This window comes from Oreochromis aureus, linkage group 11, assembly GCF_013358895.1.
Source record: "Oreochromis aureus strain Israel breed Guangdong linkage group 11, ZZ_aureus, whole genome shotgun sequence".
Lineage (NCBI taxonomy): Eukaryota > Metazoa > Chordata > Actinopteri > Cichliformes > Cichlidae > Oreochromis > Oreochromis aureus.
In genome coordinates, this window is record NC_052952.1 from 35,379,499 (window position 1) to 35,397,594 (window position 18,096).

The 18,096-nt window shown below is 39.7% G+C and overlaps 1 protein-coding gene across 1 annotated transcript in view; it reads right to left on the reverse strand.

The window, feature by feature from the left end:
- Nucleotides 1–13,642, reverse strand: part of pear1 (platelet endothelial aggregation receptor 1) — a 60,371-nt gene extending 46,729 nt beyond the window's left edge. The window contains exon 1 of the mRNA XM_031748610.2: nucleotides 13,385–13,642. Within this exon, the coding sequence (XP_031604470.1) occupies nucleotides 13,385–13,392 (8 nt within the window). The 5' untranslated portion in view covers nucleotides 13,393–13,642. The remainder of the gene's footprint in view (nucleotides 1–13,384) is intronic.
- Between the last annotated feature and the right edge of the window lie 4,454 nt (nucleotides 13,643–18,096).

Below are 18,096 nucleotides of genomic sequence, written 5' to 3' on the forward strand. Positions count from 1 at the left end.
CAATCATTGACCACATAATAGCAATAGTAATTTCAGACTTCAGTGGCTCATGCTGCAACTATCTGCGCAGGATATTTCTAATGGCTGCGGCACCTGACTGATCTGATGGAATCACACGCCAGTTGTTGATTCAGATGTGGACTTCCTCTCCATCTCTTCCTGCTCACTACTGTCTGTCTGCTCCACCGCAGCTATTCAGGAAACGCTCTAAACTCTGAGTATGAATGTATTTCTTAAGTGTTTTCCTATAATTCATTGTTCTGTAAAACAACATCCCTGAATTGAATCAAATCTTCTATTTTTTCCTAGTTTACTTCAAATTTTATTTATTTCTACACTCCAAATATCTGCTGAACGTTTAAGGAACAAACTGCTAAAACACAAAAAACAACAAGAGAAAAGACCACTCTGTAATGACTGGGCTAATCGAACTTAATTTCATAAATCAATATCAGTGCGACTGAATTATATCTGATTAGTTTATAGAAGCAGAGAAATTATAAAAGATTTACACTGTAATTACTCAGTGACTCAATATCCTGGAGCGTAAGCTGACATCCTCAAGACTCCCTATGTTCCAAAATATTTTTTTTAATAATGTAAATTCTCATATTTGAGCCTTTTAGCTAGAAAAATAGCAATTATTTAAATTGTGGCAGCTCTGAAATGGCCTCAATTATTCTTCAGTTATTTATCAAAAAGGAGGTGATTTCCAAGGCTGAGATTTGAACTTTTACATTTATGCTTTGTAATCATTTGGTTGTGTGATGTTACCACGGCATGGACAAAATGATCACAGCCATGTGTAAACATGTTGCCGTTTCGTTGCCTTGGATGGCACGCAGCAGATCTGCGACCACTCGCAGTCAGCTGCCGTCTTGGAAGAAACTTTGTTGTAACAAACAAAAAGAGCAGCAACAAAATGCAATCAGACGACATCGGTCTGTGAACAGTTTGGAATTCACCAAGATGAAGGTGGCAGTTACATGCAGTCAGATCTGTTTGTGACAATGTGGCAGTGATAACCAATAGAGCTGCAAAAATGCAAAAACTCTATTGGTTGTAGAATTCATACAGAAGTTCAGCAGTTCCTCTACAAGCAGTGATGCTGTAAGAAATTTAACTGTAAAATGACACAAGTGCTCAGCATCCTTGCTCTTAATGTCTATGAATATAACACAATACAACCAGTTAGAAACCACTTGAGTTGAGTCCACTGTTGAAATGAGATGTGTTGCAGATGAGTTGGCTGACTGACTTCCCTAATGTCGTATTCTTGTCCCCTTTTTTATGAACTCTGTCCTGAAGTCACGTTTGCTTCACCTCCTGGTGCTCCCTTGAACCTCCCTACCAAGGGATCAAGCCGGTGGCACCGGACCTCCCGACTAGGTCAGAGATCCCAGTCAGTCTCGATCACGCTGGCTCTGCCTAACACCAGCTCAACAGCTAACAAGGCTTTCTTCACCTCCCAGGACTTGGATTTTTTACTTGTGACTGAAACTTGGCATATTTCTGGTGAGTTAAGCCCATTTTCTGAACTCTTCAACCTTACCGTCATTTTTTCAGTTCCCTACAGATAACTGGTCATAGTGGAGGTCTAGCATCTGTTTTCAAAAACAGCTTTAACTGCTGGCAGCTCACAGATGATGTGCACTGATGTGAAAACTCATTTTTATTGAAACTGAGCCTTGACATTAGTCTGTCCGTTTGTCTGCATTGTGTTATTTTTATTGCCTTTGCTGTCTTATTCTTTTAGTTGTACCGCACTTTTGTCAATGCTTGTTATTTTTTAACAAGCTTATAAATAAGCTGACTTGACTTGACTCAGATTGACTGCAACGTGCCGGCAACATGTTTATAAATTAAATGGCAGCTATTTGAAAACTTTCTCTAAGAGAGTGACTGCAACCAGTCTGAGTCAGAGTGGGATTGTTTGTAGACAGGTTGCCTCCCACCAGGCAACCTGTGCAATCCCCTTGTAAGGCACTCAAACCCTGGGCAGCGCTCACAGTTATTCCCCAAATTAAAAACATCAACAAAATCAGCAGCAACCATTGATTTTTTTCTACTTCCAAGGAGGTTCCCGTCTTTGCGGGTGTTCATTCTCTACCATATACAGTCACCACACTGCAAAGGTTTTTATGTGGAATTTAATCTGATTTGTGGTGACACCTCCCTGACACTTCACACTGTCTCCAGGATCTCAGTAACATTTAATCACACTATCCTCTGATGTTTTGGTCCTAATTCTCTTTAAACATCAGAGGCTCTGCTCCATTGTTGTTTCTCCTCCATGAAATTTGATTTCTTTAATCTTAAGATGTTTCTTTTCACTTAATTATTGCCTCAAACAAATTTTCTGTCCTCTTCGTTCAGGGTCAGAAAGTTGTGGGAAACACAGCTGCTGTGTCTTAAGCTGATCTTCCCATCATGAAACTACAACCAACACTTTTGATTCATTTTTATTAGCACGCTGTATATATAGAACAGGGCACAGGGTCGAGCGCCTTTGAAATTTTGGGGTGAGCCAATGAAAACAAAGAAAGCCTCAAGGGAAGTCTTAGAGAGTTCACCAACTCTAGTTGTTAGTGATGTCTCTGAGTAGCTCCTTTATCAGAGAATAACGTCTCTAATTGGATTAAACAGACAAACAAGCAACCATTGAATGCGTGCACGATCACTTGTTTAGGCCTCTCTGTAACGCTTATTTGGACTTGTGTTGATCTTTGTCGCTGTTGGACGATATCCTGGATGTCTTCTTAATTAATTTTGTGTGGTTCCATTACAGTACTGTTTAAATTCATTTCTCCCTATCAGTGCAAACATCAATAAGTGTTCTTAATGTATCTGACAAGGATCCATTTGGCAATGTTAAATAATTTTCTTACTGTAATGTAAAAACATCCAAAACCAACAATGAGCTAATATTACTACTAAATGTGTAACCAAAGTCTATGAAACCGCCTGTTGTCCGAAAACTACTACAAACCCATCACTGAGCCACACTGTTGCACTGGGCAGCATGCTCCCTTCATCAGAGACTGTACTTTAATGCGACGCAGTATTTGGTATAACATCCTGTTCCATTACAAAGGTCTAGTTTGTTTTTAGCCCTACAAAAACAGTCCCAAACAAATGACCTTTTTACTCATGTTTTAAATATCATCTGCTGACAACTAGCAACCAGCTGTTTAGAGAAGTTCTGAGTCCTCTTTTTTCATTTAATCTATTAACAGCAGACTCCACGACTCTGAGATGACATTAATTTGTTTTTAAAAGAAATCGTTTGGGTGTTTTAGCAGGTTTAGAAACATTTCAAAACACAATTTCTGACATGTAAAACTGACCAAGACGAAAACTGTGATCATGTTAACTCGTTTGTTCAAAACATCATAATTTAAAGAAAATGATAGACGTCTGACTGCCATGCTGCTTTCCCAGAGTCAGAGAAGTGCTGGAATGAGGGTTTGTGAAGTTTAGATCCAACAACACAAGATCAGGTATCTCAGAAATGATTACACAATCAGAAGAAAGATGAATTATTCAGTGAGAAACAGAGACATCCTCAGAGACATGCATGTTAGTGGAGAATGATTCAGGAGGATAAAACACACCAAAAGCCCCCAAATACCTCAAAGCTCTGAAGAAATACTAAGAGCACAGAGGACACCAGAGTCGTGGCTGAACTGTCCTCCACAATAAGTCGACTAATCTTTATCACAGACTCTCTGTCCAGACTTACAAACAAACAAGAAATCAAACAAGCCAAAAAATGAAAACAAATAAAAAACTGAATAAAGAACAAAAAGACAGCTGTAGCAGTTTCTCCAGAGCTGGGATTAGTACTGGCTGGTACTAAGTTTTATACCTGACAAACACACAATGATTTGATTCATCCCCCAAACACTCTTGGGGAATTTAAACACCAAAAAAGCCAAACATTCCTGACATGATAAGAAGCTCTGCACAATGTAGTCAGACCATGCAGGGATAGCGTTAGTTATCAGGTCTGAGTAGCTGCTGGTGCCCGTGCGTTAGAAGACAAGGAAGTCTTAAAGTGCTGTGAGTGGAATTAGCATGCTGTTTGTTCTGGCATGCTCATTTGGACTAAGACAAATAGCTTCATAACACCAGCCTCAAGAAATGTTGAGGCTGGTGTTAGCAAATATTTTACTAGCACATCAAATATTGACATGCTTTCATAATGGCTGTAACACGAGACTCTTTTATAATAGCTGTAGTCTTTGCATTGTGCACATCTGGATGTTTATCAAGTGCGGTGAGATATGCAAACTCAATCTCAATCTGTTTTACTGACTGCTGATGTATCGCTGGCATGCAATTCTCCAATCACTTGTTTGACTTGTAGTTTCTTACAAGGGGAAACGGGCGATCACACCGCAGCCACTAACGGAAAACTCTGAACCACTGAAAGCACCGCAAAGAGCCAAGTCAGCACAAAACTCACCATTCAACACCGTCATAAACACAGATGTGCACGCACAGACCTGGCCTGCTTCCATGTAAATCTCAATGCACCCAGGGACACAGGCTTTCTCTTTTTTCCATTATGTCTTTTGTTTTGGCTGAAGAGCGTGCAGATTGCTTACGGCTTGCGGTCTTCGCCCTCGTGGTGGCCGAGCTCGTTTGGAGATCAATCTCCACAACAGCTACAAGCACAGAAGCTGAACAAGTTTCAAAATTATACAATTATTTTAGGGCTCTCGATAATACAGATCAGGACCCGCTGTATAAAAACAGTTGTGACAAGGCTTTTGTTTTTATTATTTCGGGTAAAATGTGGCCTTCTTGGGGGGTCTGGTGACCAACGGCATTATACTGATCCCTCTGAATGTCTGTGGCGTCTGAGTAACATCATGGGAAGCATGATCCTCACTGTGACAGTAGATTTAAGAACATATTTCATCTGCGGATAACGTTCCCATGCAGCAGCTTTTATGCGAGTCTTTGAGTCACTGCAGTATGAAACAGCGAGCCATTTACAGTAACAGATTTTAACCATGCCACATCTGGTTTTGATTAAGACAACACATCTAATGTGAGTGGATGGCAGCTTTCTTCTCTTTGCAGCTGCTACAAGCTGGAAACGATTTGAGCTCTAGTGGCTATCTGTTTCTGTTGTTGTTGTTGATGTTTTTCTCTGCTATTTGTTCCAAGGACTGACCTGAAATAAGACTTAACTTGGTGCTTTCAAGGTTCACCACATACTCCTCAAAGGGAGTTTTTATCTACGCCACATTGCAAATGTGTCCATTTGCAGTCATTTAAAACTAAATCTGTACTTCGTTCATTTATCAGTTATAATATGTTATTATTTTTGACTTGAAAGTTTAACTTTTTATCCAGTAAATTTTGCAAACTGTTTGTCCATCCAAATTTTCAGCTAAAAATTTTAACTGCCGGCCGTACTTTTAGCTAAAAAACTTCTTTTAATTAATCATTTTGCCTAGTTAGTTTAGCTATATTTGCTAAACCCAAAAATTTCTTCATCCATACCTTTATCTGTTAATTTTAACTCCTAGCCGCAGAACTTCTAGACAATAATTTTTAAGCTTTTATTAATAATTTTTATCATCATTTTCTTTTTGTTTATCTGACATCTTGAGCTAGCAGTTTCAGTTGTTTATTCATACTTCAGCAAACAATTTGCAGCATTATATTTATCTTTTTAGCTGTTTTACTTTATTTACTATTTTCTATGCTTAGAATTAAGTTTATTCTTTATTTTAGTTAGTTGTTTATTTATTTGTGTGAAGGGAACTCGCAAAGGAAGAATTTCATTGCTCTGCGTAGCCACTTGTGTTTTGCGGTGTATATGACAATAAACTTCTTGAATCTTGAATCTAAGAGTAACACCAGTTTTAAAGCTACATTCATCTGTTATGCACACTTTTTGGCAATTTTTCGACTTTGGAGCGTTATTATGTATTTCAGTACTTTATATCTATCTTTTTAGATAAATGTCAACTTTTCAAAACTGTATAAGGTCCACTCAGTTCTTTTTTCTCCTGCGTGGTTACTGCAGCACTTGTACGTCCAGCTGTGAATCAGTTATTTACCAAACAAACCTGTGTGTGAAGGGTGGCAGAGCCATCACGCGAGGTTAAGTGAGAGTAGCATCCTGGAAGACAGATGTGCATCTCAATGGATTCTCAATGTGGTCCGACGTTACTATGGTACCCAGATAACACTAAGGTCCTGGACCAACATTAATACACGCAGCAGCACCAACAGGCCAGGACAGGTACAGTTCACCAGAGTCATTTTCAGTCATTATCTCTTCTGGCTTTGCTCCTCTATCTGTATTTTCAGGAAGTCCAGCTCAGGACAGTAAATTCCTAAAAGTTAAGAGTGTGATTTACAGTCCTACCACTGGCACATGGTGTGCTGCCTTTCTGGAGGACTAGGTGGAAACCTGTAACTTATTAAAGTGATCACTTTAGAGCCATTTTTTCACATATAGCCCCAAAGCTCCCTCTCTCCAGATGGGCCTCATTCTGCAAGCATCTGGAAGTTCGAGCCTTATTTTCTTCACTGAAAAACTTGAGCCACGTGTGCTACCCTGAAGGTGAACTCTCCAAGATGTTCCTTTACTTAGTCTGTTTCTCCGTGCTTTTCCCAGCAGTGTCGCTAGACTGAAACTGTTTCAGCCCCCACAGGTGGTGCCATTAATTCACTTTGTTTGGCTGCCTCGCGGCTAACGAAAGATGAAAGTGGGCTCTGCAGAATGTGCTGTAGTTAATTGAAAGCCCTGGCATGGTCATCTGCATTGTGCAACACATTTGTCTCTTGGGGCTTCTTGCAATGACACACTCATATCTGTCCAACACAGCAGGAAGACGGGGAGCAAAGAGGAGAGAAGAGCCAGAGTCAAGCCACCGCACAGGACATCCTGGGCAAACAACACCATGGGAGGGCAAACACTGAGGATGGCAGGAGGGAGAGAGGGTGCAGGAGCCTGTCATCTTGTGATGATGTTCACGACTGGAGGAAACCAAGTCGAGGGGAAACTGTTAACACTTTTTCTTTTTTGGGATGCCCAGAGGCAAACAGAAGCAGCGGGAAACACAGCAGGTTATCTGTGAGTCACTGAGGTTCTTTTTTCCATCACAGTGAGGATTCTCCAGGCTTTTCAACTACTGCTGGAAATTAGTTTCAACTATTTACCAATTAACAAGCAACCCAAGAGAGCAATTTTGTGGTTAACACACTGCAAACTCAAAAGCTACCGCTGAGTATCTTATCAGCACTTTACTGATTATTATGTCTTTGAAGATAGCATGCTTTTCTTATTACTTTTTAACTGACTACAAATCTCTGGTTCATTATCATCTGTCTGCAGCTCGTAACTCCAGCTCTCTACCTCTTAGATTTTCATGCACAGGGCAAAAGAAAAACTCATTTTCAAGCCCCACAGGTCCACTCTGCCTCTGCTCTGTCTTCACTCATTATGGCAGAGCACCACAGGAATGAAAACTGGGACAAACAATAGGAAGCAGATAGGAAACATCTTGAATGTACATCCAGGTCTGCATCTCAACGTTCGCTTCCTCCGGCATGTAAACAAAATAAATTGAGGTTAGAAAAAAGTGAGACACATAAAAGAGAATCCTTGAAAGGTGTTATCAGACCTGCTGCTCTCACATTTTCCAACAGCAAGCGCCACTTGGCTTCAGAGTGTCCTTTTTTTCCCCCACAAAGAACTCTTTTTTTCCACACAGAGATTGTGTTGTTTTGAATAACGGGTATGCTGACAAATAGTGATAATCTGTCATCTTGTCTATTTTGGGGCCTAAGTTTGTCTTTCAGAAGTGGCCTGAAAAAAACGAAGTAGAAAAAAAAAGAAAATACGTCTCTCATAAAGCGCAAGATGGACGACTGGGAGTTTAACACAGATGGTGGAGTGGATCTGGGTTTGAACTCAAGAAAAACATCGAGAGTTCTAGCAGTTCATGTCCACGTGGTGCCAAGCATGACATAAAGGCCATTTGTTTTTCACATGCAAACCTCTCATCTTGCATGGTTAAGTCATATTTTGTCTTATGGCTGACAAAATAAACATTGTCTGCCATCTGCACGGCTGATTTCAGCGGCTATGAAAACAAACAATAACAAAAACACAACCTCGTTTTCATCACAGTGGTGGAGACAAAGAGCGAGAAGCCTCCTGGGCTGTGAACTTGGTACCATATTTCTTCTAATTCTACATCTCAAATTTCACTTGGTTCCAGCCATCCTACAAAGACACAGACACCAGCGAAAGCCCACCAAATCTTAATGAACAATGTCTCCACGGCTGCTCCACCCACCACCCAGAACAACCACCGACATAAGCAACTTCAGGAAAGACCCTCACCACAGTACAAGTAGTCTGTGGTCACTCAACCCGCCCCTGGCTCCTCCTTCATTTCCAGCTCCAAACCCCTCGACCTCTACTTTTTATAATTGGTTATTTGAGCCGAGGCCCAATGAAGCTGTTCCAGCGCCAGAGCAGAGCGAGCGACCCAAACCCCCTGAGCTGGAGGGCCACAGTCCAATCTGCTCCAAATTATTTGCACGGCTGCAAAGCACATGGGGTTGGAAGCCTTATATAAGCCTGTGGTAGGAATATTCAACCAGCGTCACCTTCTTTTGAATTCTCTTTGCTCTTTGTCGTTGTCCTGACGACTATTTTTACATCAAATAACTTTTTTAAGTTCATACAGGCCACTTTTTACATCTTCTGAACTTTAATAGAGAAGACTCCGTCGCCAGTGCGTAAAAGGGAGAGCATAGAATAGTTATTTAACGTAATCATAGACGGTGCTTTTAATGATTTATGTGAACATATTTAACCTCAATCTCTGGAACTGCTTGAGTGAAAAATATAGTATTACTTATTTGTAACCAAAAGTCACCAAACCTAGAAGAAAATCATGTTTACTGAGTAGTTGTTTTATATTAAGAATGCAAATTTTAACATTTATGTGATCTGCCTAGGATGAGTTGACTTCCCAGTTTGTTTTTGGCTAAAATAAAAATGTGAGGATAATGCATAATGGAAATTATTCAGCAAGACATGAAAAAAAGAAGTCAGTTAATCAATTAATTAATTAGTTAATCTGAATTAATCCGTTCTGAACAAGCACAGAAACTGGTCCTCATCATCCAGGAAGAAAAACATCCGGACACTAAAGTTTCCCATTGTTGGCGGTCCGCACCAACACAGCACCCATCTCAGTTCTACACTGGCATCATTTATTAAGCCTAACAGATCCACAGTTAAATTCATAACTTGTAATGTTCTGATGGCCATGATGTCACCCATTTCAAACCTTCACTTTGACATCTGCCTTTATGAAATTAGAGACTAAGTGTTGTTAGTGAAATGCAGACCTAAGCCTTGATTATCTGTTACAGGCAGCTGGAGATAGCACAGCAGCCACAAGCGTATTTGTTGTATTGTAATCTGAAATCTCAGCAGACCAGTCAAAGATGACAGGCAGATACACAACGTCTCAACGTCACATTTACATCCCTTTGACCCAAGAAGACTTGCAGATATGGAAAGTAATCTAAGTGTTATCAAAGGACTAAAGAATAAAGTGAGCAGCCCACTGCTTTAGAGGGTTTTCTAATATGCGCAAACACAACATTGCACTAGTCTGCAGACATATTATTTCTACTGTAAAGTTGGGCAATGGAGGTTTACGAGGACTGACTCACTTTTGGAGCCAGACTCTAGAGGAGGAACTAGTTTGTAGCACTTTCTTTATTTCGCAGCCACAGAGGTTTCTGCTTAAGGCATACATCACAGTGAGAGGCATTACGATATTATTAAATCACCTCATGAGTCCACTACACCCAGTGTAGAGAGTCACACCTACAAATATCTGCAGCAAATTTTGTGTTATGTTGTGTGATGTTGAGCTATATTTCATATAAGCCCAGGTAAAGTCAGGGCGTAACTCCTAATCGAAGATGGCACCAGCGCAGCTCCGAGCATCAACGTGCAAAAGACTAATCTGCAAGCGTGCACGTAACTCTATATGGTAGCAGCCGTGCTTCGATGGCTAATGCAAACAAAGCCTTCAGACTGTGATGTTACATTGTGGTGAGTGGCCATCAGGAAGGAGTGACTTTCAAAAGACAATGTGCAGACACTCCGGCTGCCCCATGTGGTCGCACAATAAATTTTAGAAAAGCATCCAGTAACTTGAACTGAGCCCTTTTTTTCTCTATTTCCACTTCACCTCTTTGTGTCTCTAGCTGGTGTCATCTCTAACCAAAACAAATCCAATAGCCTGCCTGAAATCAAGTCCTCTCCTGGACAAACAGATGTTCAATCAGCCGGGTCTCCAGCTGTCAGACTGGAGACGATTTTTGTTGCTTGACCAGAGAGAAAAAATGGGTCACTAATATGCCACTGATAGCTGAAACAGTCTGCAAGAGGGCAGACACTCTGTCAGCCAATGAGGATTCCATATGAGGGCACTGACAGAAAACAAAGACAACCCATTTCAGTGAGTTTTTAACAGGCAGAATATAACTTATTGATTAAATATGAGCTTTAAAAATGAGCTTTTAGGAGTATTTGTAGACACACAGAGTTCAGTCTGCAGTCAGAGACTTCCTGAGGTGTTTCAGTTGCCAGAGCAGATGTGAGGTCAGGAGTCCAGACCAGGTGGCTGAGATTTACTCTGATAGTTAATCATATCTCACCTTCCATGCAGATGTTTATGAGTCGAAAGATGTCAGGGCCCCTTAATCAAAAAGCTTTTCATTCACAAGTCACAGACAATAACTGTTGGATTTATGGTGATTTATGCTGATTTTACATCTCCACAGAGGAAAAGAAACGTGCATTTTGTTTCCAAAACAGTGCACATGCATGTGCAGGAGTTCAACATTTCAAAGCTCTAAACTATAAACATGTCAATTTGTCATCAAGCCACGTTTCTACACTGGTTTCCCTTTAATCCAGTGGCTCAGCTGGTGACCCCCTCGTCCCCCTCCCTCCCAAAATGTGCTGCACTCTCTCCTTTTAAATCAGTCAAAATGAGGAAATGATCAGTGTAATCAAACTCCTTTTAATCAACGCACTCTTTCATATCAGAGTGCTATAAACATCCATTATTGTGTTACTGACTTCACACATGCCCAAAAAAAGAGAAACAATCCACTGCACCCTCTCACATCTGCAGAGAAAACACTCCATCTGCCTCATCTGATTAACTTCACTGACAGGACACGAATGCTGACTTATACACCATCACATCAGGATGTGTGCGCTGTACACACACGCAGCACTACTGGCTGCAGCCACCTCGCCGCCACGTTTCACTGGCTTGAATCACGGCTCCTCTGTGACCCAGAGGTGCTCCAGAACAGGGATTAAATCTGAACGACTTAATGAAGATCAAACAGAACAGAGGAAGATGAGAAAAGAGCAGAACTACTCCCAGCAACTTCCTTTGCGATGAATTGATGGAGGAAACATGCCAGACGAGCGGAGCTTTTTTTGAGTCATGCTCTCTCTTGATAGTAGTTGGACGAGTTTTCAAAGCAGAGGCAGAGACGCCAAGAAAAAAAAACACACCCGAGAGGAAAAGTGTGCAAGTGCATGAAGCGGTGACACAACGCCAGGAGTTCATTTGAACAAGTGCTTTAATTAAAAAGAAAAAAGTATGACTGATATATGGCAGATGTTATGTGACATGACTGCTGGAGGTTTCTTCCTGTTAAAAACACGTTTTTCCTTCCCACTGTCACCAAAGAGCTTGCTCACAGGGGATCATATGATTGTTGGGTTTTTCTCTGTATGTATTTTTGTATGGGCTACCTTACAATATAAAGCGCCTTGGGGCGACTGTTGCTGTGATTTGGTGCTGTATAAATAAAATTGAATTGAACTGAATTGACAGTTTGTATGTAGGACAAGAATAATCTTTTCTGATGAACAAACTTATAAATACATACTTTTAGAAAATAAACTCCCTTATTTTATCTTTTATTTTCAGGTAGCATGTTGTTGGTGGTTTGCAACTTTTCTTTTCTACCAGTCAGACCTTACAGGTGCAGACTATCAATTAATTTAATTGTTCTGACATTTCCACAAAGCTTTTCTGATCTTATCGTCCACTCAAAGCTTCATCTGTCTCAACATTTAACATGGATGTTTTTGGACACCAAAAGAAAAATCATGCAGTTCTGGGTTCAAGCCTTCCTGAGATTTCCTGGTGTTTGAACCCAGAACCTTAACAGCCTGAGGTTACAGCAATCACAATAAATATACAGAATAGAACTCGTCAGGATCAATTAAATGCTTTTCATTCAGCTTAATTACACAGACCTTAAAAGCCAAGTTTTTCTTTATGTATCTGTTTAAACACAGGGTGCATTTTGATATTTTATCTTGTGTTACAAATATTGACCAACAAATGTGGACCTTCAAAAGTATTTTATGTCTAATAATCAGTCATAAGTTTGAGTAGATTGTTCCAGTATAGGGAGTGTATGCTTTCTTTGTTAGTGACCTCTTTTCCAAAGCTCAGTGTACACCATGCATTTCACATGAATGAAGACAAAAACGTCAAAATGTGATTTCAAATCTGCCAAAACACAAAAACGTACATTTTCTGTCAAAAACGACCTCATTTTGAGCTGCTTCATGAAGCAGCTCAAAATGAGGTCAAAATCTGTATCACGCTTTCAGATATTATTTTTAGAACAGAAGAAAGCAACCACATAATTCAGCTCCAACACCTTCATGGTACCCAACAGACGACTTTACTGTTGGTGATTATGATTCAACATACAAAATACATTCAGGACATACAAACGTGAAATCTCACTTAGAGAACAAGCTCACTAATAAAGTTCAAATGTGTATTATGTTGTAATGTAGCGGTATGAAAGTGGTAATCTGCATATTTACGGGAGATTTTATTGAATATTGATGCACATTATCTGATGAAAGTATTCAAAGAAATGTAAAGACACTTTCAGAAACGTGAATAAATGAAAACACGACCAGTAAAAGTATGTGCACATTGTCTGAAAATGAAGTACCAAAAGTAAAACTCCACGAATATTATACTGCATATTCTTATATTATTGCAGTGATTTATACTCGGCATTTAACTCAATGAATTATATTTAATTTATACTTGTTTTATTTCATGAGACTAACTGACGTTTTCACCATCTGGGGCGCATGCATGCTGCGCTACTGCCAATAACAGCACATACCTACACGCTACGTGTACGAGTAAGCTATTAAACAAAAGCGGATTCATTGACAGATCAATAAGCAATAAATTATATTTGTTTAGTTTAATTTTTTTTTTTTTTTTTTTTATCTCGCTGACAGCTTTTTACTCACCTTGGCATCCAGGAACACGCAGACTCTCTGCAGCTGAAATATTTCACCTAAAAAGCGACTTCCGAGGACGAAACTGTGAAGAAAAACGACGTTTGCTTTAGAGAGCCCATACACTTAGAAAAATCTTCAAGCCGGATAAACATTCACAAGTGAGAGAGAGAAAAAATAAGGAGAGCAGTTTCTTCCAAACGAGGGAGGGTCGTAAAGTGGAGCCAAGGAAAGTGGAAAAACTGTGACAGCGAGGGGACTGAGAGAGGAGGGAAAAGAAGGAGGGATAGGGCAGAGAGGAGGTTTGGGAGAGAGGGGGGAGGTCTGGAGGGAGACTGGGAGTTGTTTTTGCCTTCGGTTGGCCTCCAGACCTTGATGTGTAAGTGTGTGTGTTTTGGAAATTTTCAGGAATAAGTGCTCCAGAGGGATAATACCTGGAAAAAAAGAGTAAGTTTAGCGTGAGTGTGCAGGTGGAAAATACAGCTCAGATAGATCGTTGTTGTAATCAGAAGAGTTTCAGCAGGCAGCAAAGATAGTGAAAACGTGGAAACAGCTGGATCAAAATTAACATCACAGGCTTGGAAAGTCGGGGGCAGGGGTTTTATGAAGTTTCAGCTGGTACATGACTGATGACAAAAATCCAGAAATAGTCTAAAATATGTGAATTGATCCATGAAGGAGCTGAGTCTGCTGATCTAACCTCCGGGGGCAAGTGCCAATTATTCATGAAATCTGCTCCAAGATTTTCTCATTGTTCACAAACACACAATAGAAATGATCATTAGCCGTTTTTGCTTTTCACGCATAGACTGTATACAGATGATGAACCTAAGCCCGATGACGTCACCCATGATGCTGCCATGTCTGTTTTATGGTTCCCCAGAAGTCACTATAGTTAGATGACAGTATGAAGTGTTAAAAACTATCACTAACACTTGGTGTGATCGGACAAAAGAGCCTAGAAAGAGAAACCAGGGAGTTTGTGACATTCACTCATTCATATGGCATATTCTTCAGTATCCCTGTCTGCCTGTGAAACTGAAAGTCCAAGAAGTCACTGCTTTGTTTGTTTTGCATTTTGAAGAGAATCAGTCTGAGAGTTTCTGTCTGCTGTGAGATAACCACCTTCACAAACCCTTTAGCTGTACGTGCAAGTCTCTAGAATTGTATTTAAAAGAAATTACACATTGACCAATATGTTATATAAATAACATAAATAAGATTTTCAATGTAATAAATCTAGCTCTCCAAAATGTTTGCAACTATTGTAAAAGAAAAAAAAAAGAGTGTTTGTTTTATAATTAATATAAAGTTGATAGCTTTCCAGATGTGCAGAAGAGGGATTATGTATAAATTAGACTGAGGATGCTGATGATGGAGATGTCAGACTGACAGCATGAAAAGCACTGACAGTGGCTGCAGTGGACACACCTCATTGTTTTAACCTTCAGTTTACAGTTTGCTCTTCTCCACAGCTGACTGAATGACCAACTACAGCACAGGCAAGACTGGCTGTTTGTCACACTGCCCCCTAGTGGTACAGCATATAAACAACATGCTGCAAAGCTGATCTTAGGCTCTGCAAATCAACACAAAACATGATGAACAGGCAGTTTGTGACATTTACTCATTCATATGGCATATTCTTCAGTATCCCTGTCTGCCTGTAAATAAACTGAAAGTCCAAGAAGTCACTGCTTTGTTTGTTTTGCATTTTGAAAAGAATCAGTCTGAGAGTTTCGGTCTGCTGTGAGATAACCACCTTCACAAACCCTTTAGCTGTACGTGCACGTCTCTAGAATTGTATATGAAAGAAATTACACATTGACCAATATGTTTTGTAAATAACATAAATAAGATTTTCAGTGTAATAAATCTAGTCATCAGGACTGGCTTCACTTTTCAGAGTCAGGATGTACATTCATCCTTTATAAATACTGTGTGACTGATCATTTTCTTCTGCAGTATTTGATGGTTAATAAATTCTTGTGTACACATCATATAACTACTGTTAATGGTTATATGTGATGAAAAAGAAACCACCTGAACATTTATAAACAGATTTGTTTCTTATATATGTGTTGAACATGTAGTACAGTGAACATAGAAACAATTTATACTTATAGTGTAAAGTTACAATCTGCATAAACATGTAAATACATAAATATGTACAAAATAGATAAATTTGCAAATAATGTATAAACATGTAAAAAGCATAAAAAAGTATAAAACAGATAAAAAAGTAAGTCTCTTTTGCTTGGAGTCAAACAATAAATGGTGAGTTGAATTCTGTCCTTCCTTTTTCTTCTACTTTTGACTTCTGTCTTTTGGAGGTCACCACAGCGGATTTCGCCCAATCCCTGACATCCTGCCCGTCACACCAACCTTCTGCATGCTCTCCTTCACTAAAACCATCAATCTTCTCTGTGCTCTTTCTCTTTGCTGCTGATATTTTAGAGAACCTTTGTGTATCTTTCTGCAGAAGCAGTACCATCGCAAACAAACACAAACACAGTAATCTAAAAAAGGCTTCAGGTGTTTTAATCCTGAACTCTTTCTAATGGCCAGCAGGGCTTGACTCATATGATTCTCAGTCAGATTCACTCCACACTTGTCACATCGCTGTCTGCAGGGGTTTGCTCCCAGTCAACTACCAGAGCTACTGTCCACAGACTTTTAGTCGTATATCTTCTCTTTCTTCATGTGTGTCTGCACCAGTCTCTCACAGACTATATTGACAGCTGTGTAATAGCCTCCTGCTCCCCAAACAGTAGGCCAGCTGATAACCAGACTGTTCAGGATGGCTGTTTCCCTCCTGCCGGGTGCTGACACAGATAAACAGCTCATGGACGGAGGCCTGTTGGAACAAACATCCTCACTGCGAGGAAACCAGTGCAGAGGCCAAATAAAATTGTTTCCTGCAGTCCCACAGAGTGGACACTGAGGGATGGCCGACATCATTTAAGCTTCACTTTTAGCTTTTCCCGGTAAGGTCAGAAAAGGTATCTGAGGAACGCAAACATCTGCTGATGTGAAGCAATACTGGGCGTAACTGCCTGTTACACCCAGCAAACATCATTCCCAACATTCAAGTCAATTTGGTTTCTTCATCCTAAAAACATGCTACTACCAACTGCAGCTGACGATCTCTGTCAGTTTTATGGTGAAGTTTCAGCTGCTGATTGAAATATGATATCTAGATAGTCAGTGTTGATCAGTTTCTATGTAGATGGAGGCCAAAAGCACTGTCTAGAGTAAAAATCTTTATTTGGTATTTTGAGTCCTTCCAGAGAGAAAAGGACTATCTGAAATTATTATCAGTAATATAGTAAATGCACAGTGCATGGTTTGGGGTATTTTGACAAGGTAATCTCATATAGGGAGATCTTGAATTGTTAATTCTTTAAAAAACGTATTCATCAGAAAGGAGCGCAGCCATTAGTGATTTTTTCCTCTGTGTGCAGGAATAAACCTGGAAAAACATCTGTATTAATACCAATTTTTTTAAATATGGCTCATTTTTTTTTATGTCAGTAAGAGAACACATTTGCACCACCCCAGGTTTAACAATTGATTGTTTTCTTATTCTTTCATGTATGTAATGCTGCCATCTACTGACAAGGAGTCAGTCATTAAAAAACATCAACCCTGCATAACGTTGTTTGGCCACACACACACACACACACACACACACACACACACACACACACACACACACACACACACACACACACACACACACACACACACTGAATACTACAGGTAAATTATATTTAAAATCCTAGAAGCACTGAACTGATTTAATTTTGTAATAAAATGATTACATTTGTACTTCCATGTGGATCGTTTGATGTTATTTTTCCATGTATGAAATGCTGATATTATGGCGTTTTCTGAACCTCCTCATTGAACTGGTTTTATTTATCTATGAATGTATTAATTTGGCTAATCTTTTCATTTTCATCAGTGAACTGCCCAGTTTGGTACTCTGATTTAAATACACTGTTGTCATTTTTCAAAACGTTATTGATAACAAGTACATTCAAACATTACAGTAACTGTGTAACAACATGTTTAGGGGACAAAGTGGCCATGAATACATAATAACATGGAGGACAAAATCATTATTATCTGTGTCTTTCCTGTTGTAATATAACAGATGGAAATACAGCAATTACTGTTTTTTTTTGTTTGTTTCAATCAATCAATCAATCAATCAATCTTTATTTATAAAGCACTTTTCATACAAAAAAAATGTAGCACAAAGTGCTTTACATGGTTAAAAGCACCCCACCCCACCCTCCCACTCACTCCCCACACTGTCATTAACATAAACGATCGATACGCATTAGCCAAGTGAGGAAACACTATCACAGGAAGCCGTCTGCACCGGGAGCCGGTCACAGACCGCAGCCTCCAGGCTGGGCACACAGCAGGAAGGAGGCAAAGAAGCCCCCCAGCCAGGCTGAGAAGAGCCACAGAGCCCCAGCAGCCACGGTCGATCACAGCCCCGGTGCAGAGAGCCCCCTCCGAGGAAACACTGGAGATATGACCTAATAAGAATATAAACAGGATAAAGAGATAAAATTAATAAGAACGGGATACAACATAAATATAAATATAAATAGAATAAGAAGATAAAAAAAATGAATAAGAGTAAAATCAATAAATATTAGGTAAAACCTAAATTAATAATATAAATAGAATAACAGGATAGAATAAAT